General features: G+C 37.6%; 1 protein-coding gene across 9 annotated transcripts in view; it reads left to right on the top strand.

Annotated features, from left to right (window-relative positions):
* Positions 1-25546, top strand: part of LOC149577301 (primase-helicase Twinkle, chloroplastic/mitochondrial-like) — a 278047-nt gene that overhangs the window by 48619 nt on the left and 203882 nt on the right. For all 9 annotated transcript variants that reach the window (XM_089823294.1, XM_089823338.1, XM_089823307.1 and 6 more), the window contains 4 exons: positions 17895-17978; positions 18077-18157; positions 18354-18419; positions 18498-18614. In XM_089823294.1, the coding sequence (XP_089679420.1) occupies positions 17895-17978; positions 18077-18157; positions 18354-18419; positions 18498-18614 (348 nt within the window). The remainder of the gene's footprint in view (positions 1-17894; positions 17979-18076; positions 18158-18353; positions 18420-18497; positions 18615-25546) is intronic.

Below are 25546 nucleotides of genomic sequence, written 5' to 3'. Positions count from 1 at the left end.
CATGTAGCAATGTTTGATCTAAAAATGTTCACTAACAAAGTGCAATGTTCATGTTTTCTTTGACAAAACTATGCATGAGGTCTGTAGTCTTCCCACATTCTTCGTGCTATCTCATCTCGGAATTTTCCCCAATCATCTCTATCTCGTTGAGTCATTCCATACGTCTCAAGTATTGGTACATTTATCGCATTGCGATCATCATCCTCATCAATTTCGATTTCAAGTGGAACACCGTCCTCTATTGTAATGTAGTTGTGTAGAATGCAACATGCTAAAACAATCCTAGTTTGTGTCATGATTTGATAAGATGTTGCATGCCTCAAGATAGGAAAACGTTGCTTCAAAATCCCAAATGTACGCTCAATTATATTCCTAAGTGAGGAGTGCCGATGGTTATATAACTCCTGTGGAGTGTTTATTGGGTTTGCTCTAGAAAACTCCTTCAGATGATAACGTGTAGACCGAAAAGGGGCAAGAAATCCTGGTACATTTGGATATCCAGCATCCGCTAAATAAAATTTTCCTACAAAAATGCACAAGTTGGGTTCCTTTTATAATCATTACCTCATTTATCATAAATGTGACTTTATAACCATTTACAAGATGATTTGACATACCGGGGGGAACTACTAGCGGATCTGCTCTTGAGAGAGTTGAAGCAAGAACACGACTATCTGCAGCAGACCCTTCCCAACCAGCAAGAACTTATTGAAACTTATAATCAAATGAACACACACCCAAAACATTTTGTGACAAGTGACCTTTTCTATCACGATATTTAGCTTGTATATCCACATCAACAATAACTGGTAATGGGATCCATCAATTGCTCCAATGCAATCCTATAATAACCACTAGGATGGTCAAATGTGCAACAATATGATTAAATGTAAAACAAACAAATATGTGGCACTAGGCAATTTACCTTGAAGTACGGATCAAAACGATCCTTCCCAACAATCTTTGTAGGAGGGTTAGGACCGGGGGGAACCAGATAATCAACATGGAGACTTAAGATACCCTTCAACAATCTATGGAAATATCGACTAACTGTCTCTCCTGAGTGACCAAAGTTGTGAGCTATCTTACGATTCCTCAAATTGTGGCCAAGGGTATGGAGTAACATTACTAGTTGTTCCTCTACTGTTATGTTTAGTGTATATTCAATGCTTCCTTTTTGCCTTAGAATATTGGCTAGTTTAAAGAAAGCTCCTCTGCTCATACGAATTTGATCATGACAATCTGTCTCATTGGAGTGGACAATTCTCTTATAAAAAAGAATTTCATCTCTTTGGCGCTTACGCCTCTCTCTTCTACCTTCTTGTGCAGATTTTGCTATGACTACTGCAAGGTAGGCAAGAATAGCAGCAAGAACATGAATAAGCCTAGTCTTCCTAACAATGAGTGCTTGGATTCGTATATCTTTAATAGGAGCCATCAATAACCTGAAAATAAGCAACAAATGATATCAGAGACACTTAAACTGCTCACAGTTTAGGAAAATTAGGCTGACTTAGCTTACAGCTGCCCAAAGGGATCAACATCACCCATACAAAAACTAAGGATTAAAGATTTATTTTATAAATTTATGTTAGTTGGATTTATGAGCCACGCGCATGGTCAAGAAAACATCTATTTTTGGGGGTTTAAAATGCAGCATTGTACTTTTTCATTAGAGACAAGGAAAAGTCTCTAAACTTGGAACCTAAATCGGTAACCAATTTGATAAGTTGTAATTGAAGATTGAAACTTCAATGGCCCTTCTCTAGGATGTTATCATATTTTGTAGATTAGATTTGTATCCCCTGTGAAACTTCTTTGTATACAGGGTATGAAAGAACATTTCTTCTCAATCTTTAGCAGTATCTTTTACACTTATAAATTTAATCCTCTACACGTTTCTATGAATCCATTGGTAGATGTCTTTATTTTGAGGCAAGTTCTCTTATCCTTTGTGTATTCCCTCTGTCTACATGCTAGATGTCTTTATTCTGAGGCAAGTTCTCTTATCCTTTGTGTATTCCCTCTGTCTACATGCTAGATGTCTTTATGGTGAGCAAAGTTCTCTTATTTGTATCCATCTTGTGCCTCCTCTTTTATGGAAATTGGAATTATTAACCATTGTCTTGCTCTTTGGTGCTATCAGAATTAATACTCAAGTTTTAGTGTAACCTAAAAATTATCAATTAGGAGTTGCATAAAAAATAAAGAACATTGAAATAGAGCTCAAGAGTCAACAAAGTGATTATTAAAAGCACCATTGTTAATGATAAATAATGATAATGAAGTGTTGAAGAGATGTGATCAGAAGTTTAAGTATAAAGAGATGCAAATAGAATAGATAACTACTTGGTTAACTTATGGAAGAGGTGGTATGATTAACTGTGAAAGGAGGTGCGTCTCTTCCAATGTGTCCTATCATCTGCAGCATAAGATATAGGATGCCAATCTCATCTTTCATTCCATCATAACTGAATAGATATATATTACTCTTTTTTCTCTTATCCTCTTAGATATGCTCCTTTTAGAGCCAACAGCCTGATCGGCTTACTGCTGCAATTGCAAATAGAATATATTAGCTGAGATGGCATCTAAGGGATGACACAGTCAAATTGTATATAGAGAAAGCATCCCTTGAAGTACAAACATTCATCAGTGCAAGACACAACACTAATTGCTTCTATGTTCTAATCAATTACTTTCCATTGCATAATGTTATAGATATATCAGATATCGCAGAGTTCTATAAGCAATAAATATCAATTTTATATTTCCATTATAAATCAGAAAGACAAGAATGTCAAAATATTTGATTTACTGTCTCATTATTGTAAACCCAAAAACAAAGACAAGAAAGTTAAAATATGTAAACCCAAAAACAAATACAAGAAAGTCAAAATATTTGATTTACTGTCTCATTATTGTATCGATATAATGTCCAACTTTTTTGGTACCATAATCACTGTAACACATTTCTCTACATCAGCCCCATTCCCCTTTAAAGACTGCTGAACTTGATGTATTCAATTTCATCTCCGAAAATCAAAGAGAATTTTTTTACATTTATATTTATTTAATTTTGTCTCGGTGTTTCTTCTCATAATCCCCCACACACCCGAAAGCAATCCCGAATCCAAACAAAAGGAAATCATCTCACCCGTATTCATAAACAATGAACAATCTTAGAAAGAAAAACAAACATCAGATCTACCTATGGGAAAAGATATAATGGAGCTGCATTAGCAAGACGAATCCCCCTCTGGTCTGATTTACAGGGTTCCAGAATCTTTGTTGAGGGAAGACACGTCTCAGGAGTTATAACATCCTCAAGTCCTATTCTTGGGTCTTTACCATTTCAAAGTTAAGGAGGGATCGTCTATCCAGACGAAATCCCTCAAGTCGAAAGTGGCAAGAGACATCTTCCATAGAGCGTCCTCTTAACTGGAAACGGTATCATCCTCTGATGATAGATATTGTGAAGGATATGCTCAAGATGGAAAACCAGCTACCATTTTGGGCCTTGGAAGAAATCAGGCCGGATATTGAGGACTGGGTTGAGTCTGCACTAAAAAGCTTATCCCATCATGACACTAAACCCTAGCATATGGGGACTTTTTGAAAATGAGAATAGCCTAATAAAAGCTGCTCACGAACTATGTTTCCACTGTGTAGTAAAACCTTACGCAAATAAATAAAATAGCCTAATAAAAATTGCCCAAATTTGTGGAAAATTGCCCAGATTGAAAAGGAAGACCGAGTACCTGTAATGCTCCAGAGAACGACGAAGAATGGCAGCTAAATTTCAGGAAGGAGATTGTAAATACCCAGCAAATACCTGCAAAAAAAACAATAACACCCTTCAAATACTGGTTAAAATCAACAATGCCAAGCAAAAAATACTCGTTACAACGCTAACCAGAGCTGAACAATGGAGCCGAGAATTACCTCGTGTCACAAACAAAATGAAGTCGCAATCACAATCCCGTTGACATGGTAAGATAAAAAAACATGGTAAGATAAAAAACCTAATAAGATAGCTGCGGCCGGTTTTCACGGACGTAAAAACAAATTTCATTTCACTTTTCATCTAATCCTAAAAAACAAAACCTCGAATTGAATTCTCAATTCCACCTATTGAGATGGAAGACTACAAACCTCATTTTGACCAAAAATTAGAATACTGGAATTCTAATTCCGTTTTCAAAATTTCGCCCCAAACAGCAAGTTTGTCAAAACTAGGTTTCGCGTATGCCAATTCCAGGCTAATTCCGCAAAACAAACGGGCCCTAAAGGATATGATCTTGAGTGATGATTTTTGGAATAGGGTGGACTATGTATTAGAACTTACCAAGCCCATCACGTCTATGCTTCGGTATGTTGACACTGATGAGCCTTGTTTGGGGGACATAAATGATACCATGGACTCCATGCTAGAAAGAGTGAAATCCTTAAGTTTAAATTTTTATACAATACTTTATCCTTGTTTATTGAGAGATTTTTATTTTTTATTTAAATTAACTTATTAACACTACATCAAGATAAATTACATGTACATCATTTGACATCCCAGGTCATTCAGAGGAGAGAGTAGGATCTGAAGAATACCTTGTACAATAAGGTGAAGAAAATTGTTCTACACTGCTGGAACAAGATGACTACACCTTTACATCTCCTGACAGATGCACTTTCTCCCAGGTATTATAGCGGTGAAATACTTTCTATTCCTAGTAGAGTGGCACCATACAGAGATCCTGAGGTTGCTACTGGGTATTAGAGGGCATTTAGTAGGTTCTTTAGTGATCTTGCTGTGGCATCAAATGTTGGGAGAGAGTTTGTAGATTTTGTCTTAGGCAAAAATGCAGACCCTGATGCAATCAATGACCAAAGTAGAATGGATGCCATTGGATGGTGGTACTTAAATGGGCAAAGTTACATGCACCTCCAACCTCTTCCCATTAAGATCTTGTCACAAATATGTTTTTAAGGTTTTTTTTCCTTTTCTTGTGGCCACTTAGCTCGTCGAATTAACACTCTTAAATTCCTAATGTATTGTAAAATTATAATTTCTAATTTTTTAAAATTGTGTTGGTTGTCTCTCTATGTTACATCCCAAATTTTGCCCTAATTTTAAATTTGTTCATAATTGTTGGATTTAATGAATTATTTTTTCACGATCGTGTGAAATAGTTAGTTATTTATATACGTTGTATTAACTGTTAATGAAATGGATGGTAACCCATAACTGTTATTAGTTGATTAGCAGTTGTTTGAGATTAATCATGTACCATATGGACACTTTACTTTTCGTTCCTACTTTGGAGGCAACAACCTTCCATGTTCAATTGATCAACTCTTTAGGCTTGTAATGTTCCATTCCCCGCAGTTGAAGATGTGACTCCTTTGTATACCCAATTTTGCCTCAGTTAGAGGGCATCATAAGGGAGGGAGCAAATTGGAGGCAATGTACGGCTTGGAGGGAGAGTGTCTGAGTTGTACAGTGAAGGCTAAAGGGGCCGTACAGTTGAAATTGGGAGGCCGTACGGGTGAGATTGAGGGTCGTATGATTGGGACTGGGAAGCCATATGGTTGAGACTAAGGGCCGTACGATTGGGACTGGGAAGACTGTATGGGGTGATTGGAAGGCCGTACGGTGGTGTCTAGGAGGCTGTACGGTGCAGAGAAGATGGCATACAGTGTTGGAAATGAGGTGAACGGTGAGGAGTAAGAAGTCGTACGGTGATAGGTGATGTAGTGCGGTGTTCTTCCGATTTGTTACAGCTAAGTCCTCTAGGATGGAATTGACAACTTCGAAGAAATAGGAATAAAAAAAGACACCAAAGAATATTGAGATAATAATCGATAGATACAGATATATTCCAGACTAAAATGGTGTTTTGAGATTCGAAGCAAAGAAGTACAATGGATGGAATAGGGTGAGGGTTGATTCCCATTGAAATTGTAATAGTCAAGTAGGGAAGATCTTTTACTTCCGAAGTGATGAACAATTCTAAACTTCAATAGAAATTCACAATACAAATAAATAATCCAAATCGCATACCAACTACTACCTACATGTCGTGCTTAAATACCTTTCGAAGGAACTTTCTGAGGGTTTATAAAGATAGCCGACGACCACACCTACGGAACCAATTAGATAAAAATGGGTCCAAGATGTACTAAATCAATCCGCCCATACACAAGTTTGATTAATTATTTATTTTATGACGGGAACATTACAGTCCTCTCATCCCAAAATTTGCTTGTCCTCAAGCAAACACAATGCTAGATGCTGCAGAATGTGTTCACCTTCCCAAGTCATGTTGTCCAACAAGTGTTTCCAGCGTACCAAGTATTCCCTTAGGGTATGGTTCTGCAGAGTCTTCTCACGTACATCAATGATCTTGGTCGGTTTCAATACGAGCTTCCCTTCTTCATTGAGTGGCGGAAGATCTGTGGTTACTGCGATGTTTTGTCCCATGACTTTCTTCAGGCAGGAAGAATGAAAGATGTTATGGATGTGGCTTCCTTTTGGAAGTTCCAGTTCATAGGCAACTTCATCGATGTGGCGAGCTACACGATAAGGACCATAAAAAGGTGGCTTTAGTTTTTATTTCCCTTTTGCCTTCAATGAGAATTGCCTATATGACTAGAGTCTGAGATAGACCAAGTCTCCGTTTTCGAAACTTCTCTTGATCTAGTGTTTGTCGGTGTACATCTTTTGTTGATTCTATGCCCTTTCTAAGTTCTCCTTCAAGAATTTCAGGATGCGTTGCCCTTCTTGAAGCCAACCCTTCGCCCTTGATGTGCGGGTGTCACTTAGTACCATGTTGATAAATGAAAGGGTTTCATACCTGTATAGTGCTTTGAAGGGTGTCATCACAATGGACATGTGATAAGTGGTATTGTAACAGTATTTCCATAGATGCATCCGTTTGACCCATGCTCGTTGCTGTGCCGAAACGTAGTTCTGGAGGTAGCCTTCTAGCCACTTGTTCACAATCTCCATCTGTTCTGCCTGTCTGAGGGTGGTAGCTAGTACTTGGCGACAATTTTGTTCTTGCCAATCAAAACAATTCTGTCCAAAAAATACTGATAAACCGACCATCCTTATCACTAACAATGTTTCGGGGTAACTCGTGTAGATGAAAAACTTCTTTCAAAAATAAGTCGGCTATTTGTGCGGCTTGGAAATCTGAGGAGATGGCGAAGAAGTGTGCATACTTTGTCAGTCTGTCAACCATCACAAAGATACAATCCTTTCTGTTTACCTTAGGAAGTTTTGTGATGAAGTCCATAGAGATACTTTCCCACTTCTGTTTTGGTATAGACAAGGGTTATAGTAACCAGAGAGGTAAAGTGTGTTCGGATTTGTTTTGTTGATAGACTGCACATTCTCGTATGTACTACAACACATCTCTTTTAAGTTCTTTCCACGAAAACCTCTCCTTTAGCTGTCTATAGGTTTTGAGAAAACTCGGGTGTCTGGCCAAGGGTGAGGCATGTATTTCTATCAGGATTTCTGCTTTAGTTTGGATTCAGGCACCAAGTATATCTGATCCTTATACTAAATGATGTCATCCACCACCTTGTATCGGTCATCTTGAGTGTCGCTGTCTTTTAGCTTACATGCAAATGTGTTTTTGGAATATTCCACCAATAAGTGTGCTTTCCAGTCAGTTGAAATCTAAGATAGCAAACAGATGGCAGGTTTTCTTGATAGGGCACCTACAACCACATTATTCTTTCCCTTAACATATTCAATGCCGAAATCAAAAGCCTGAATCTTACTTACCCATTTTTGTTGCCTTTCGTTCAAATCCCATCACTCCAAAAAATATCTCAAACTATTATGATCGGTACGAACGAAAAACTTGGCACCTACTAGATATTGCCAGAACTTTGTTAGTGCATGCACCATGGCCAACATCTCTGTCATAAACGAAATATAGACACTCCACTTGTGTAAGCTTCCGACTCTCATAGGCTATATGGTGTCTATCTTGCATTAATACCACACCAATGCCTTATCCGGATGCGTCAAACTCTAGAATGAATGGTTGAGTGAAATTGGGTAAGGCGAGAACCGGGCAAGTGCTCATTGCTTCTTTTAACTTATCAAAAGTGTGCTGCGCTCTTTCATTCCACTGGAAGGAACCCTTCTTAGTCAGCTCTGTTAATGGTGCATTGAGTTGAGAGAAACCGTTTACAAACCTCCGATAATAATTGCACAGTCCCAAGAACCCTCGCAACTCAGAGAATGATTTTTGTGGGGGCCAATCTAGGATAGTTTGAATCTTCTCTTGGTGGACCTGCACTCCATATTTACTGATAACGTGCACTAGGTATAATGTTTCTGTCATTTCGAATTCACACTTGGATTCCTTGGCGAACAAGGATTGAGCCTTCATGATCCCTAGGACTTCATTCAAGTGTCTCAGGTGTTCTTCCGAAGTTTTGCTGTAAATAAGAATATCATCAAAGAATACCAGCAGGTGCTTACGCAATTGTTTGTTGAAGATGTGGTTCATGCAAGATTGAAAAGTAGCTGGTGCATTCGTTAATCCGAATGGGGCATGACCAGGAACTGATAATGCCCGTAGTGACAACGAAAAGCCATCTTCTCTACGTCTTATTCCCGCATGCGAATTTGATGGTCTCCAAAACGACGATCTATTTTAGAAAAATTAACCACACCATGCAACTCATCCAACAATTTATTGATCCTAGGAATAGGGTATCTATTTTTTATTGTCTTCTTATTCAGCGCACCTTAGTCCACACACATGAGCATCATCCCATCCTTCTTTTTTACCAATACCACTGATGATGCAAAAGGGCTAGAGTTGGGATGGATCCATCCTTTCTCGAGTAACTCCTGAATCGTCTTCTCGATCTCATCTTTGAATTTTTTGGGATAGCATGGCATGGTGATAACTGGTTTGGCACCAGCTTCCAAGTCGATGGTATGCTCAAACCTGCGTGGTGGGGTATGCTCGAAGGAATGTCTATAAAAACTTTATCATGGGTACTCAATATATTTTGAAGATTATCATCCTGGTGGGGTGCCTGTTGTCCTTTTATAGGTTCTGCCGAAATGAAACAATGTGCAGCCCATGCAATGTTATCATGCCAAAAAATGGTCTCCATTCGTTGCGCTGAAACTTCCTTCAGTCCCTCATCGGCCATCCCATAGAGAACAACCTTCTTTCCATTGACAACAAAAGTGAAGTCCATTCGCTTGAAACTTTGTGTGTATTCATCAAGTGTCTCCATCCATTGTATGCTTAGAATAACTTCCATATCATGTAGGTCCACTATGAAGAAATCCTCCGTTACTGTGTGGTTAGCCATGGTGATACTCAGTTGGGGAACAAGGTGCGTACAGGGTAAAAGTGTTCCTTTGGCAACCTTGACTTGGAATCTTGCATGCGTCTTAGTAGGTAGACCTCTTCTTTTCACCAAAGACAAGTTTATGAAGTTTAGAGTGGCTCCACTATTGAGCATCACAATGACCCTCTATCCTTGAAGAGTTCTCTATACACGAAATGCCGTACATCTCGGACTTCCAGCCAAGGGGAAGGCTCCCCCACGCCGTACCAATGCGGCGATTCTCTTCGTACGATTCAAATTAACCATTTTGGCATCCTCATGGGGGTGGTTGTCTTCTATGGGTAGATGTTCTTGATCATCCTCATCATTGGATATGACTTCAATATAGTGTATTTTCCCTTTACCGAGGCATCTGTGCCTAGGTTCCTACGGTCCCTTGCATTTGAAACATAATTTCTTCCTTCAGAGCTCTTGTCTAGTAGCTTCATCCAACGAAGGCTTCTTCGGCAGAGGTTTGTTATCTTTGCCCCTTTGAAATACTGGTGGTTTGGAGTGAGAGTAACCTCAAGAGGATAATGTCAATGATGATGCCATGTTTCGTGCCTTTTTTATAACCTCTGAGAGGGTGGCAGGATTGAAGCCTTTTACCCAACCCCTTAGTGGTTCTATCAGTCCGTCCATGAAGAGCACTATTCGTCTCCTTTCGGAAATGTCTGTAACCAAAACAGAGAGTTTCTGAAATTCTGTTATGTACTAGTCGACCGATCCGGTTTGCTTCAATTGTGTCAACTCTTTGAAATTAAGTTCCGGATCTTTACCATCAAATCGTTCTATCAATCTTTTAGTGAATTCTACATAAGTATTTTCTTGGTCATGCCCCAACGTGATTGTGCCATGATGCCACCATTCATGCGCCAATCCCTCCAAGTGGAGTGGTACAAATTTAATTGCTTCTTCTGGCATTGGATTAAGTTGGAAGTAAGTATTGGTCCTCATTACCCATGCTTGGGTAGATGTGGATCCAGATCCATCAAATGGTGACAAATTTACTTTACTCAACTTTCTTCTAGGATCGTCGTTTAAATATCCTCGGTTGCCGCCTCTGGAATATCTCATTCTCAATTCTGCACAGTCTTTGTAGCATATGTCCTATTCCAAATGTGCATTCTTCGAGTCTTCTTTCAATTGTTCTTGAATTTCCTCAAAGGTTGGTTGCCTTCCTCCATGTGGTACCTTCGTTCGTATAGGAAAAGTCGACATGGAAGGTTGAGAGCGTGCCCGATGAGGATTCTCCTTTCCCGAAACTGACTCAGAGCAGTGACCATTTTGTTCTCTAGATATCTTATTGTCTACCAATTTCCGGAGAGTTTCTTCCATAAGTCGTTGAGTGTCATATATCTGTGGCTGATTCCTCGAAAGATCCCTTGATAGTGCCATGACTTCTGCTGTAGTGGTTTCTTGGTCTGCCATTCTATCAACTGAGTAGGACCTCCTCTTCTGGCTATAAACTTTCATTCACTGTCCACAAGCTGGCAGGAACCTGGCTCTGATACCACTATAATGTTCCGTTCCCCACAGTTGAAGACATGACTCCTCTATACACCCAATTTCGCCTCAGTTAGAGGGCATCATAAGGGAGGGAGCAAATTGGAGGCAATGTGCGGCCTAGAGGGAGAGTATCTGATCCATACGGAAGTAGCTGCTAGGACATATAGTAAAGGTTGAAGGGGCCTTACTGTTGAAATTGGGAGGTCATACAGATGAGACTAAGGACCGTACGGTTGGGATTGGGAAGTCGTATGGTTGAGACTTAGGGTCATATGGTTGGGACTGGGAAGATCGTACGAGGTGTTTGGAAGGCTGTACAGTGGTATCTAGGAGGCCGTATGGTGTGCAGAAGATGGTGTACGGTGTTGGAAATGAGGCGAACGGTGAGGAGTAAGAACTCGTAAGGAGACAGAGGTGATGTAGTGCGGTGTTGTTCTTCCGATTCGCTATAGCTAAGTCCTCCAAAATGGAATCGACAACTTCAAGGAAATAGTAATAAAAAAAGATGCCAGAGTATATTGAGATAATAACCGATAGATACAGATATATTCTAGACTAAATTCTGGATTTGCTAGATCCGAAGCAAAGAAGGACAATGGACGGAATAGGGTGAGGGTTGATTTCCACTAAAACCATAAGAGCCAAATAGGGAAGATCTTTCACTTTCGAAATGGCGAACAGTTCTTAACTCCAACAGGAATTCACAATCCAAACAAATAATCCAAATCGCATACCAACTATTACCTACATCTTGTGCTTAAATACCTTTCAGAGGAACTTTCTGAGGGTTTACAAAGATAGCCAATGACCACACCTATGTAAACAATTAAATAAAAATGGGTTCGAGATATACTAAATCAATTGGTGCATACACAAAGGTTCGATTCATTATTTATCTTATGAGGAGAATATTACAATGCTTTGGTGTTTTATGCCATCTGTATCTTCGAGTTCAGTTGTTTGTTTTTGTTTGCCTCCTAATTCGAGTAGTATCATTTGAGGACATTCTTGAAAATTATAGTCTTCTCTACCTAGTCAGGTTTTATTTTAGTGGAGAGAGTTAGTTTTTGACAAAGCTTTGCAGCTTCTTCATGCTCCAGTGGTATTGTTCATAATCATTCTTTTGTTCCTATTTTTTGGGACATTCTCTTGTTTGGAGGATGTTGCAGTCCTTCACTACTATTTTAGTATTCTTTCTATCTCTTTTTGGAGTAGAGTTTTTCTCATTTGGTTTTCTCTAGTTCTCCGTTGTACAAAAAATTGGTTGTAATTGGGTACCTTATTAGGTCTTGTTGCCGGGACTTAAGTTTGCTTTCTGCATTGTCGTTTTCTTTGCTTTTATGCATTGTAGTTTTCTTTGCTTTCATGCATTGTTTGTAGCTACATTGTCACTCATCTTAAGGGGGGTGTTATAGTAAAAGTTTGTAACTTAATTGTTTTATTAACTTACCTTTTATGCCTTCTTAAGATTTCACTTCATGCATTATTCACATTTAATAATTATATTAATTGTTAAATGTTTACCTTTTAGGGTTTCCATTTTAGGTTTGGATCTCCTTTTATAAGGATTGATTCTTTGTATTCTGTAATCCAATTCCATTATCTATGACATATCTTTCCTATTTTTAGAACCATCTTCTTACCTTTTGCTCCATTCTTTTTGGTGACAAGCTATTTTGCATGCTGGTGTTCTTCGGGTTTTGTGAAGTTGTATTTCTCAACTTCTACAGTATGTACATCCATGTTTATGAGTGACTTGTGTACGTAGGACGATTTGCTGGCATTGTACAGAGCAACCGAATGGGGAGTGCATAGAGTACCACAATTTTGAGGGAGAATGTATACAGGAGTGCATACCATTCAAAGTGTTAGGAAGATTGCATGAGAATATAATAAAGCCCCGTATGAAGTATGTTCCTCCATTGCTCGTTGGGATCATTTTGCCAACAGGACATTACATGGGCTACTTGCTATCCAAATGGTTACCTATATCTTGTGCACATGATCTTTAGACTCGCTCCCCTTGAATTTTGGATGTTTTCTTTCTAGACTTGGATTGACTAGTAGTCACCATCTTCTTTCCTCGATATTTGTACATTTCACCCATTTCATCTTGAACATTTTAGTGCCTATCCTACACTCATGACCATGAACAAGTGCTTCATGTGTCCATCTTCAACATCCTTTGTACTATTGTTATCTTGAGGATCATTTCAACACTCCTTCCTTTTGGATTCTTGGACATGGAAATTTTTGGCTCTTCTTCGAGATGGATGGTTCTTAGATGTTGCTTATGTTATTCTAAAATGCTTTGCAAAATTCATGTCCAAGGTCTCTTTCTTCTCCATCGTCCAATGTTGTCTATACGAATGATTGCAGTGCTTGATCAATAAGGTCTTGGTATATTTCGTTAAGGAGCGGTGGGTTTTTGACAATCTTCTCCCCATCGGTGAAGGTTTTCCTCTCTTCTCGAGTACGGCTTCGACTTTTTCTCTAACCTTGAGAAAGGTTCTATCAAGATTTTTGTCAAATGCCTCTGGTAATCTTCTTCTTCATTCTCATTGTTCTATAATCCTTAGGGATCGCTTGATTGATTGTCATCTTTCACATTGTGGGAGTGGGTTCTGTTAGAGCAAATAATTAATTAATTATATATTCTATTTACTTAAGCTTACTTAGGTTCATGCATTTATTTAATACTTAGTATTTAATGCATGTTGAGGTTAGTTGTTGACAACACGGGAGTTTGTTCCCTTCTAGCATGTTCCACCTTTTGTGGATATGTGCTAAGTTGTCATCCTTATCTTCTACCACCTTCTAGCTTGTTCTACAAGCTTCCATGAGCTCTTTATATTCGGGCTCCCTCATTGTATTTTCATCACATAAGGCATTGTGCATATTGTAAATACATTTCTTCTTGTGTTTGCACACATATTGTCTCTCATGTCCGTTTAGGGTTTTACCCTTGCTCTATGCTCTTCCTTTCTTTGGCTTCTCTTTGACAGGTTCTCGCATGCAGGTGATCTTGGGCGTCTTCGGAGTTGGCTTTCTTCAACTCCAACATGGTATCAGAACCTTCCTGTTGCTGCTTGGTTGAAGAATTTGAAGCCATGATTTGAAGTCACAAACCCTAGTTTGTGCATTTTTTCTTCAAATCAGGGGATCAACAATTTTTCGGAGCACATTGGGGCCAAACGGACATCACCATTGGATCCGGAAGGCCGTTTGCAGTCAGGATTCACATAAAACTTGTCGAATTTGGAGAAAGCTCCGGGAGGCAAATTTTTTTAGTCCAGGGAGGTTCCGTACGATTGTACGGACGCACGGCGATTTAACAAAAAAAAAAAAAAAAGGGCGCAAGGCGTGCCGCCGCGGCACCGCCTAGCGGCCACCGCGGGGCCGCCCTCGCCCAGCTCCTCCGGCGGCATCTGCGTCATCTCTGCCTCCGGCCTATCGCCCTTCCGACTGAGCGGCTCCACCCAGCCGTTCTGTTTCGGTGCTCCGCTCTGTTCCGACTGCGGCCACCTCTGCCTCGGTGCTTTGCTCTCCTTTGCGCCGCTCTGCGGCCTTGTCGCCCCCTACTGCGTTTTTTGCCGATTCAGCGTTTTCTGACACGTCTGTAGCCACTCGCCGCTTGACACGTGGCACGGGCGCCATGTGGCACATTACCACGTGGCCCCTGCCACGTCAAAAGCCCGCCACGTGGCCTCTTTTTTGCCGTGATGGCTGACGGGCAGTCAAATTTTTCCCCGTCAAATGCTGACGTCAGCGCTGCATCATCATCCTTGCTTGCACTCGCCTTCTAGGTCATTTTGGACCTACCTTTGGTTTTTTAGCCATAACTTGAGCATACGGAGGTATTTTTCCGATCCGAAAGAAGCGCCGGAAAGCTAGTTCCGAGACGAAAACATTGGTGTAGGTATTTTTAGGTTTTGATTTTTTTTGTTGCCTATTTTTTCAGTCAAAGTCCGAAGTTGTGTTTTTGACTCCGACAAGCATATCTTTTGCGTCCCATGCCTGTTTTTTGAAAACTTTATATTTTTGGAAAGCTGGTTCTGTCACCTTTTCATAAATGTGGTCCTTTTTCTTAGTTTTTAGCCCATACTCTTTCTATCATAGTTTTGGCTTTTTTGCTATATGGTGGATATCTTGAATATTTTAAGCCCGAGGATCGTTTTCCTGGCATGGTTTCTCTTGTTTTAGGCTGTACTTTGTTTTGTTGCAGCTTGTTTTTAGTTTTGATCATTGTAGCTATCATTTTGAAACACTTTTATGTATCACACTGAGTTAAAGTGCCACTTTTGCATTCCGGGGATCATGAACGTTGTTTTGAGTCAGTTGTACATGCACTATTTTTATAAAGCACCATGTGGGTGATAGTTGTTTGCTGTTTTAGGTGTTCTCCCTTTGTCAAGTGAGTGTCTCTTCCACGACATTAGCCCCATGTAGAGTCAGTTTGACCGTGTCTTTATAGGTGTCTGTGCCTCTTTTCCTCTCTCGTCGTTCTTGGTTCGTCTACAGGAGACTTCGGCCCACCTTCTCAGTTGCCTATCATCACACCTCGTCTGCATTAAGGGGGGGTTATGCTATTGTTCTAATGCATCCGTGGTTCGATGGTTCGTTAGTGTGAACTATGTATTCAATGGTTGATCCTATGTACAAGGCGATTACAGTGGCTGGCTACCTATGCATTTCGGTGAGATGGATCATCTACCATATGGACATGCTCGGTTCGTGCCTTCTTCTTCTATGGAGGTTCTTCAGATCAACAGTTTGACAGATTTGTGGCTTCTTCATGCTTTAGTGATGCTCTTCATGATCACTCCTTGTTCCTGTTTTAGGGGACAATTTCCCTAGTTGGAGACTTCTTCAGTTCTTCACTAGGTTTACATCTTTTTGGAGGAGGGATTTTCCCATAGGGTTTTCCCTCTTTCTCCGTTTTACAGAGGTTGCATTTAGTTGCATTGTACTTGGGTACCTAAAATGGCCTAGTTGTCGGGACCCATTTTGCATTTTTTTCTTTATTTTGTGAGCTTAAGGCATTCCCCTAAGTTGCACTTAAGGGGGGGTGTTAGAGTAAATAATTAATTAATTATTTATTCTATTTACTTAAGCTTACTTAGGTTCATGCATTTATTTAATACTTAGTATTTAATGCATGTCGAGGTTAGTTGTTGACAACACGGGAGTTTGTTCCCTTCTAGCATGTTCCACCTTTTGTGGATATGTGCTGAGTTGTCATCCTTATCTTCTACCACCTTCTAGCTTGTTCTACAAGTTTCCATGAGCTCTTTATATTCGGGCTCCCTCATTGTATTTTAATCACATAAGGCATTGTGCATATTGTAAATACATTTCTTCTTGTGTTTGCACACATATTGTCTCTCATGTCCGTTTAGGGTTTTACCCTTGCTCCATGCTCTTCCTTTCTTTGGCTTCTTTTTGACAGGTTCTCGCATGCAGGTGATTTTGGGCGTCTTCGGAGTTGGCTTTCTTCAACTCCAACAAGGTCACATACATTGTCATACATAAACAAGACTACATTCTTGAATCAAGCAAGGCATTCTTCCATGAAGCAAGGAACCATTCATGAGTGTAAAGGAACTATTTGTGAGCACGACTAGTGGGGATCACTAGCTATCACTAGGGGGAGACTGACCTTACAACGGTTATTGTGGGTTCCATAGATCCTCCAACAGAAGATCACCTTTTGGCCTCTCCTCACCTTTATTATGCATACTAGGTATAGGAGTAAAATGTCTTTATTTTCTTATGAAATTATTACAGAAGAAGATTAGAGATGATCAACTAGAGATCGAAGTTGATGTGACGTTATACTACTTTCCTTGAGCATACAAAATATAGTTAAATGATTCAGTGGTTGCCAAGAGGAACAAAACCTTGAATCAATTGACACTTATAACTACCCATAGCTAACAAATAATAGAAACGGTTGATACATGGTTAGATAACCACTGTTATTGAACATAACAATAGACATTGTGTGCTGACTGCATTGAGACAAACACAAAAATCAGAAAAAGGGACCAAAATGTCAGCAGGGTAGAAATAAGCCTGGATGTCCTTGCACTATCAATTTTATGGCAATATAATCCCGCTTGATTGTGGATTGAATTGATGGTTTAGCATTTCAACCAATTACAGTGCATTCAAATTCACATACCCACAGTTGAGGAAGGAGATCTACATAGTAAACAGTAAAAATTGAGCTCTGCTTCAATGAAACTTGGCTCCCTTCCCCTATTCTCTCTCTCTTTTCATTGTTCAGCAGTTTGTTTTTTCTGCTTTTCTTTGGGCACCGTTTGGTCTCCGTGCTATGGCCCCTTGTCTTGTTTTCGGCAGTCCCCTGGATCCTCTTTTCTTGTCTTTTTTTGGACATTAATAAATCTATCTTATCTTATCACACACAACCTTCTCATCTTTAAATGAGTTAGTAGGGCAGGGAACAAACTTTATGCTACACATATTCTTTGTGATGTGGCCTAGCAGCTTGCTTTCTTTCAAACTTGATTAATCTTTTAACTATAAAATAAAATGGAGTTACTTTTATGGTTATAAGGGAGTAACAACTTAATTCTTTTCAAAAAGCTTTGCAATTATTATTTTGATATGTAACAATGAATATTTAACATGACATTCAAGTTGACCAATTCATATTGAAATGGTATGTTAAGTTTTTCTTGTAGCTGTGTTGATGCTATGAAGTATTTTGAATTTAAGTTGAAGTTTTGTTAATCAATATTATAAGAAGCACAGAAATCCTTTTTGGATAGTTTCCCTGTAATATTGTACAATAGCTGTTTTGCTTGACTTTAAACATTTTGTACTTTTAGTCTGGTTTTTGCACGTAATTTGTCTAAGCTGATTATTTATGATTCAATGGAACTCTGGGTATTTTTGTTCATTTCTTGTAGTTTTTATGATGGTAACTACACATCATGCATTACTCATAGTCTTATAGATGCTTTTTATGAAAATCATATTTCTTGTTACAGATTTCTGAATACTTTATGGAGCGTGGTATTTCTTTGGAAACACTTAGGAGGAATGGTGTTATGCAGATTTCACGTGCTAATAAGGTTGACTGAACTCAGGGTGAATCAGCTATATTAGTTGAATTTGTATAGTTTAATTTATAGTTTGGCATACTTGAAACTTACATATTTTTTTTCTACAGCCTGTAATTGCATTTACATATAGAAAGAATGGAATGATTGTCAATTGTAAGTACCGGGATTTACAGAAGAATTTCTGGCAGGTTAATTCTGAGCTTTTAATGCACTTATAATTATGAACAAAGTAGATTATTAATGTCAGTACTAAGAAACCTCTTGATTGCAATTTAACTTTTTGATATTTATTGCTTCTTCTCTATAGAAAGCTTATTATTGAGCCGCTAAATGGCCACAATAGAGTTCTTAAGTAGGAACTTGAATTTTTTGTTCTATGTGCAGGAAAAGCGTGGTGAAAAGATTCCTTACGGGCTAGATGATATAAAGGGAGCTCAAGACATCATAATTGTACTAATCCAGTTTTAATTTGATTCTTTGAAATTCATGTTGATGATCTTTTTGGTAAATAAGCTTCATGTTGTGTAGGTCGAAGGGGAAATAGATAAACTTTCCATGGAAGAAGCTGGGTATAAAAATTGCATTAGTGTACCTGATGGTGCTCCATCCAAGGTTTCATTAAAAGATTTACCACCTCCAGGACAGGTTTGTCCTACCATGTAATCCCCTTGAATACTGAATATTGATAACATATATTTATATTCATCTACTAATATGTCACCATAAGAAGTGTGTTCATAATTAGTTTTGGCTAAGATTGTTAAGATAATGACTTTTTCTTGAATAAATTTAATTACAACTAGGTGTTATATACAATTTATTTGGTATTAAATTTCAAGTTTTTAACTAATCAGTGTTTATAGTTCTTTATATTCATCACTCAACATGGGCTTTAATGTTGTCTTGCCATATTATAGTCATTATCTTATCAGAACATTTGGAAGAAATTTACAAGGAAACAAATAAGGATGAAAAAATTGGGATATGTAGGACCATGTTTGGCTTGCAGCCTATAAAAAACGTGATTGCATTTCTTTTTTCATTTTAGACAACTAAAAGCAGAACATATGGGATAAAACTGTTGGTCTGAATATGGTCTTGTACCTAGCTAGGTCCTAGAAGGGGATTTATTCACATGACTTGAATTTATTGTGGTCCTAGGTGTTATTTCTAGTTTTCCTTGTCTTTTTTGAGGAAGAAGGATTGTTGCAAATGTAATGGCACTTCTTGTGATTTATGTGTTTTTCAAATGCAGCTCTCTCTCTTGCATTCATATTGAGGATGAGGTAAGAAGAGACATGTCCCATGAAGGGATATGTGATTAATATAATGACAATTGATTTTACACACACACACACACACACAATATCTTTCAATCATTATTATATTAATTTCTCCTAATAGTAGTTTAGATATATATCTATATATATATATTATATCTCACATTATATATATATATATATATCTTCAATTGTGTAGTCTTATAGGATTTATCCAATCGAAGCTACAAAACATCAACACTCCCTCTTAGCTAGGGAGGATAAACACAAGATATGATATTACCTCAGCGTAATATCAAGAATGGTATGTTTAAGACTATCATTGATAAGAAGATATTGGCTGTTGAAATATAGCTTCTCTCGAAGTAATACTTAACAGATTAAATTTGATTCTGTGGTTATATTAGACAGACATATATACCTATATATATGTATATACACATGTGCATATACATATATATAGATATATATATCTGTATATGAAATTAACATCACTTCCTTTGACTCATATCAGGCTTCACTTGTTATTAAACATTCTCTATCACTGATTTCACATCGGGTATAATGCGTTGTTATATGGTTTGTATCGGGCAAGATAAAATACTGCCGCCGATCTTGAATAACATTGTTTTTGTTAAAGATAATCCACTAGTTATGTCAATGTAGGGTCATCACCCTACGTTGACGTAGCATCATGCCCCTACGTGGATGTAACTCTTCATTGAATATATATATTATAGCATTGGTGGGACTTCTCATATATCAATCACAAGTCATTAATGCAGTCCCAACGATCTATTCCTCTTGCAGATTATTGAAGAACAACTATACATTATCATTCAAGTAGAAGATTCTCCAAGTACTAAAGCGCTGTTTTGAATTGAAGATCTGCAACACAAATCTGAGAGCAAGTTACATATTCTATTACAGTCTGAAATACAGTTTATTCTATCAGAGATCCTATTGCATTAACATGGTATCAGAGCTATCCTCATAAGAAACTCTGTTATTCAGAATTTTAAATCTAAATCTCATTTATAAAACATAAATTTATCCTCTAAATTCAAAAATGGTTAATCACGTAAGATTAGAGGATAGATTTGAGAGAGCATCAAACTTCTCATCATGGAAAATTAGAGTCATGATAATATTAAGAGAAATGGAATTAGAAGAGTACATAGAATCAAACAAATTCATTCCTGAAAATGATCCAGATAAAATAACATGGAAAAGGCACAACAACAAGGCTATGAAAATCATTATAGACTTTGTAAAGGATCATATTCTTATTATAAGATTCAAGAAGAGGTGGCAGATTAACGGATTTCCGGATGATTGATTGATTAACAGAGAAACAAATGTGTTCCTTATAAAGAATTACAAGGACGTTGTTTCTAAAAGAAACAACGTAGACTGAAGACGGAATTAGAAACAAAACTAGAGACAGAATAGGAAACATTCCTATCTGGACTGAAGAAAAAAGAGACGGGATAGGAAACATTCCTATCTAGACTGAAAGACGGACTACAGACAAGTAGTTGACTATTATAGAAAGTATAAGATATTATCTTAATACCCTCCCTTAATGGTCAACGTACGGATTTCGGAACATTCTGTGATAATTGAGACCCTCCTTGGATCTACAGAATGTTGAAACCAAGAAGCTTTGCCAGGAAAGTGCTATGACTCAAAATAGATTACAAAACTTCGTTTTTGTGGAAAAACGGTAAAACCCAGAATCTCACACAACCTTGCGTATTACAGACAACTTGAAATGATTTTTGAGGAGAAAATCAACAAACCCAGAATCTCACGCAACCTTGCGTATTACAGACAACTTGAAATGATTTTTGAGGAGAAAATCAACAAATCCAAAATCTCACGCAACCTTGCGTATTACAAACAACTTGAAATGATTTTGAGGAGAAAATCAACAAACCCAAAATCTCACGCAACCTTGCGTATTACAGACAACTTGAAATGATTTTTGAGGAGAAAATCAACAAACCCAGAATCTCATGCAACATTGCGTATTACAGACAACCTGAAATGATTTTTGAGGAGAAAATCAACAAACCCAGAATCTCACGCAACTTTGCGTATTACAGACAACTTGAAATGATTTTTGAGGAGAAAATCAACAAACCCATAAAAGCAGGAACAAATTCAGAAGGCGAAAAATGTAGCTTCGCCTTGATCAGGACCCGGAGAAGTCGGACGCTGCGTAACACCCAGAACAAGTTGATCGGTGTTTCGATATTCGAAGATTGCGATGATGCGCTGCTTCCAGGTTCCATAATTGTGACCATTGAATTTGGAATTATGCTCGAGCAAAATATTTGTCAGAGATGCCATGGCATGTTTTTCAATGAAAATCTGTGAAGGCACTTTCTTTGAGGCAAAAATATGAAAGACCCAGAAGAGAGCTCGAAAAACCCAGAAGGAATCTGCCGTCGTTTTTTGGATCCGCTGGCTCGAAAATCGAGGCACTGAAAAAAGCTTGAAAAAACTTCAGATTTCTTGATGAAAAATGGTCGAATCTGCTTCCCAGCAAATGATTAGAGACTGAGACGTTGCAAGACAGAGTGTGACCTCCAAATGATGGCGGATTTGCAAAGGTCTGTAAAAAAAACGCAGAGCCGCGATTGATACCACGTGAGCTTGCTGAAGAGAGAAGCCACGATTTTCACCAAACACAGAGCTGTGAGTCTGAAGGACCAAACAATCCGTGGTAAAAAATACCAATAAAAAAACGCAATTTGCAGAAGATGTAGGCGAAAGAAAGCGCAATTTTAAGATATCAGCTAAGAATGGTACAAAACGACCACGATTTTCATGCAATTTGCAGAACTGTAATTCGGGAATTTCTCCAAGCAGAAAACCCTAGGTGGGTTTTGGAGAATTTAATTGAAATAATTTTGGAAAAATTTAAACAAATAATTTCAAGAAGAAATTATAATTTTTTCCGAAAAATTTAAGTATTTAGCTCTGATACCATATTACAAGATTCAAGAAGAGTTGGCAGATTAACGGATTTCCGGATGATTGATTGATTAACAGAGGAACAAATGTGTTCCTTATAAAGAATTACAAGGACGTTGTTTCTAAAAGAAACAACGTAGATTGAAGACGGAATTAGAAACAAAACTAGAGACAGAATAGGAAACATTCCTATCTGGACTGAAGAAAAAAGAGACGGGATAGGAAACATTCCTATCTAGACTGAAAGACGGACTACAGACAAGTAGTTGACTATTATAGAAAGTATAAGATATTATCTTAATAATTCTCCCCTCCATATGCAATCTGAAGACTGCATTTGAAATATTATCTACTATTAGGGATATTTTTGAAATCAATAATACTAGTAGACTGCTAACTTTAAAACAAGGTCTTCTATATATAAAGATGAACAATGGGGAGTCAATTACATCTTACTTCCTAAGAATTTCTGAACTAAAAGATCAACTTGCAGCAATTGAAAATCGAGTTGATGACAAAGAACTGAGCATGATAGCTTTAAGAGGTCTTCCTCTATCTTGGGAAACCTGTATTCGAGGTCTAGGTTCTCGACCTGAACTCCCTAAATTTGAATTACTCAAAAATGAGTGCACACAAGAAGAATCAAGACTAGTTTCAAGAGGATTAAGCATAAATCAAGAGGGAGAAACCCAAGCCCTTTATGCAAATTCAAACAAGAAAGGAAAATTCAAACGTAACAAGAAGGAATTTGACAACCCATATTAGAAACGAGATTGGTCGAAAATAAAATGTTTTAAATGTGACAAAATTGGTTATTCACACAACTTTTTCCCTGAACGGAAAAGAATTCAAGCAGCCCTAGTAGAAGTTAAAGAAGAGAAAGAGGAAAAAGAAAAATTTACATTTTATTTAGCGCTTTCAAGTGAATTAAATTCAAGCAAAAATACATGGATTATAGACAGTGGAGCATCTTGGCATATAACAGGTTTTAGAGACAAATTTGAAAGCTTCTCTGAATACTCCTCAGAAGAAGTAATTATTGGAGACAATTCTACTCATCCAATCAAAGGTATCGGGTCCTGCTCAATCCACCTAAATTCAGGTATTACTCTTCAACTTAAAAATGTTTTATACGTCCCTGGTATAAAAAGGAATTTGGTCTCTATCTTCGGTCTTGTTGACCAAGGTTTCAGAGTCACCTTTCAAGAGGACAGAGTTCTATCTTGGCCAAAGAACTCTAACATTAAGAAAGCTATATCTGTTGGGTTTAGAGATGAAAGTCTATATAAACTTTTTAATAATCAAAATTTAGCCCTAAGTCATGAAACCTCAAATTCTTCCAAAATTTGGCATAGGAGGCTAGGTCACCTTCACTATCATGCATTATCATCTATACGAAAAATTGTAAAAGGATTACCTAGTCTCAAAATTGATCATTTAAGCATTTGCAAAGGATGTGACCTAGGCAAAAACACTAAATAATCATTTCTTAAAAGTGTTCACAAATCAAAATCTATTCTTGAACTTATCCACACTAACCTTTGTGGTCCTATGTCTGTACCTTCCCTAAATGGGTGTCCCTATTATGTAATTTTTATTGATGATTATTCTGGAAGAACTTGGATCTACTTCCTAAAACAAAAGGAATCAATTGAAGTATTATCAAAATTCAAAGAATTCAAAGCTGTAGTTGAAAACTAGTCAGAATAGAAAACAAAAATACTAAGGTCAGACAATGGAGGTGAATACATCTCTGAGATTTTCAAAGATTTTTGCATTACTGTTGGGATTAAGAGGGAGTTTTCTATACCATATAATCCTCAGCAGAATGGAGTTGCAGAACTTAAAATTAGATTAATTGTTGAATCAGGTAGAGCAATGATGCACAATCAAAATCTTCATACTTCTTTTTGGGTTGAAGCATCTAACATTGCAGTTTACATTCAAAACAAACGTCCACACTCAGTATTAGAAAACACCACTCTTGAAGAAGTATTTACGAGTATTAAACTAGATCTAAGTCACCTAAGAATATTTGGGTGTCCTGTTTATATTCACATTCATAAAGAGAAAAGAACAAAACTAGAACCATCTGGGAAGAAGGGGATACTCATTGGATACAGTGAAACAACCAAAGGCTACATGATTTTTGTCTTGGGTAAAAGAACAATTGAGATTAGTATAGATGTGAAATTTAAAGAAGATATTGCTTTCAATTTTTCTAAAAATAGTGATGAATCACTTACATAACCTGTCACTGAAATAGATGAAAATCACTCAGCAGAAATTGAGAGGGAGAATGATACCAAACCTTCTTCTACCACTACATTAAATCCTGAGCATACTGAAAATGTTAACAATAAAAAGAGGCCACTATGGGCTAAGAAAATGATAGAAGAGAATCATGTTGAACCTGATGAAGTAATTTGAGAAAGTAAAAGAATAAGAAACCAATCATGTTATGTAGCATTATTAACTGAACTTATCAAAATAGAACCTTCAAATGTTGAGGGAGCCTTATCAAACAAACCTTGGAAAGAAGCAATGATTGAAGAATATAATTCTATATTAAAAAATGATGTATGGGATGTTGTACCCAAACCTAAAAACAAATCAGTTGTTTCTTTTAAATGGTTGTTCAAAATCAAGCATGCAATTGACGACAGCATTGAAAATTACAAAGCCAGATTTGTAGCGCGAGGTTTCTCACAGAAAGAAGGTGTTGATTATGAAGAAATATTTGCTTCAATTGCTAGATACACTTCAGTTAGGACTATCTTGGCTATCTCAGCATCCAAAGGATGGAAAGTTCATCAAATGAATGTTAAAACAACATGCCTAAATGGTGAAATTGAAAAAGAGGTTTATATTGAGCAACTAGAAGGGTTCTACACTCATGACAGGAAATCTCACGTGTGTAAGTTAAAGAAAGCACTTTATGGTCTTAAACAGGCTCCCAGAGCATGGTATGAAAGAATAGACAACTATCGAACAAAGTTAGGGTATTCTAAAAATGAAGCTTATCCTAACCTATACTTCAAGATAGATGGTGATGACATGATTATTCTTGTATTATATGTTGATGATTTGATGATAACAGGTGAAGAACATCTTATAAAGAAGTGCAAACAAGAACTAACGACAGAGTTTGATATTTAAGATCTAGGTCTTCTTTACTACTTCCTAGGACTGAAAGTCTGGCAAAAGGGTAACTACATTTTTCTAAACCAGGGAAAATATACTATTGATATTTTGACAAAATTTGGAATGATGGAATGTAAATCAGCAACTACTCCTATGGAAGTCAACCTACAC

This window comes from Cupressus sempervirens, chromosome 1 (assembly GCF_028749045.1).
Source record: "Cupressus sempervirens isolate cs-2001-9-10 chromosome 1, ASM2874904v1, whole genome shotgun sequence".
NCBI classification, from domain to species: Eukaryota; Viridiplantae; Streptophyta; class Pinopsida; order Cupressales; family Cupressaceae; genus Cupressus; species Cupressus sempervirens.
This window is presented reverse-complemented; position numbering and strand designations above follow the sequence as displayed.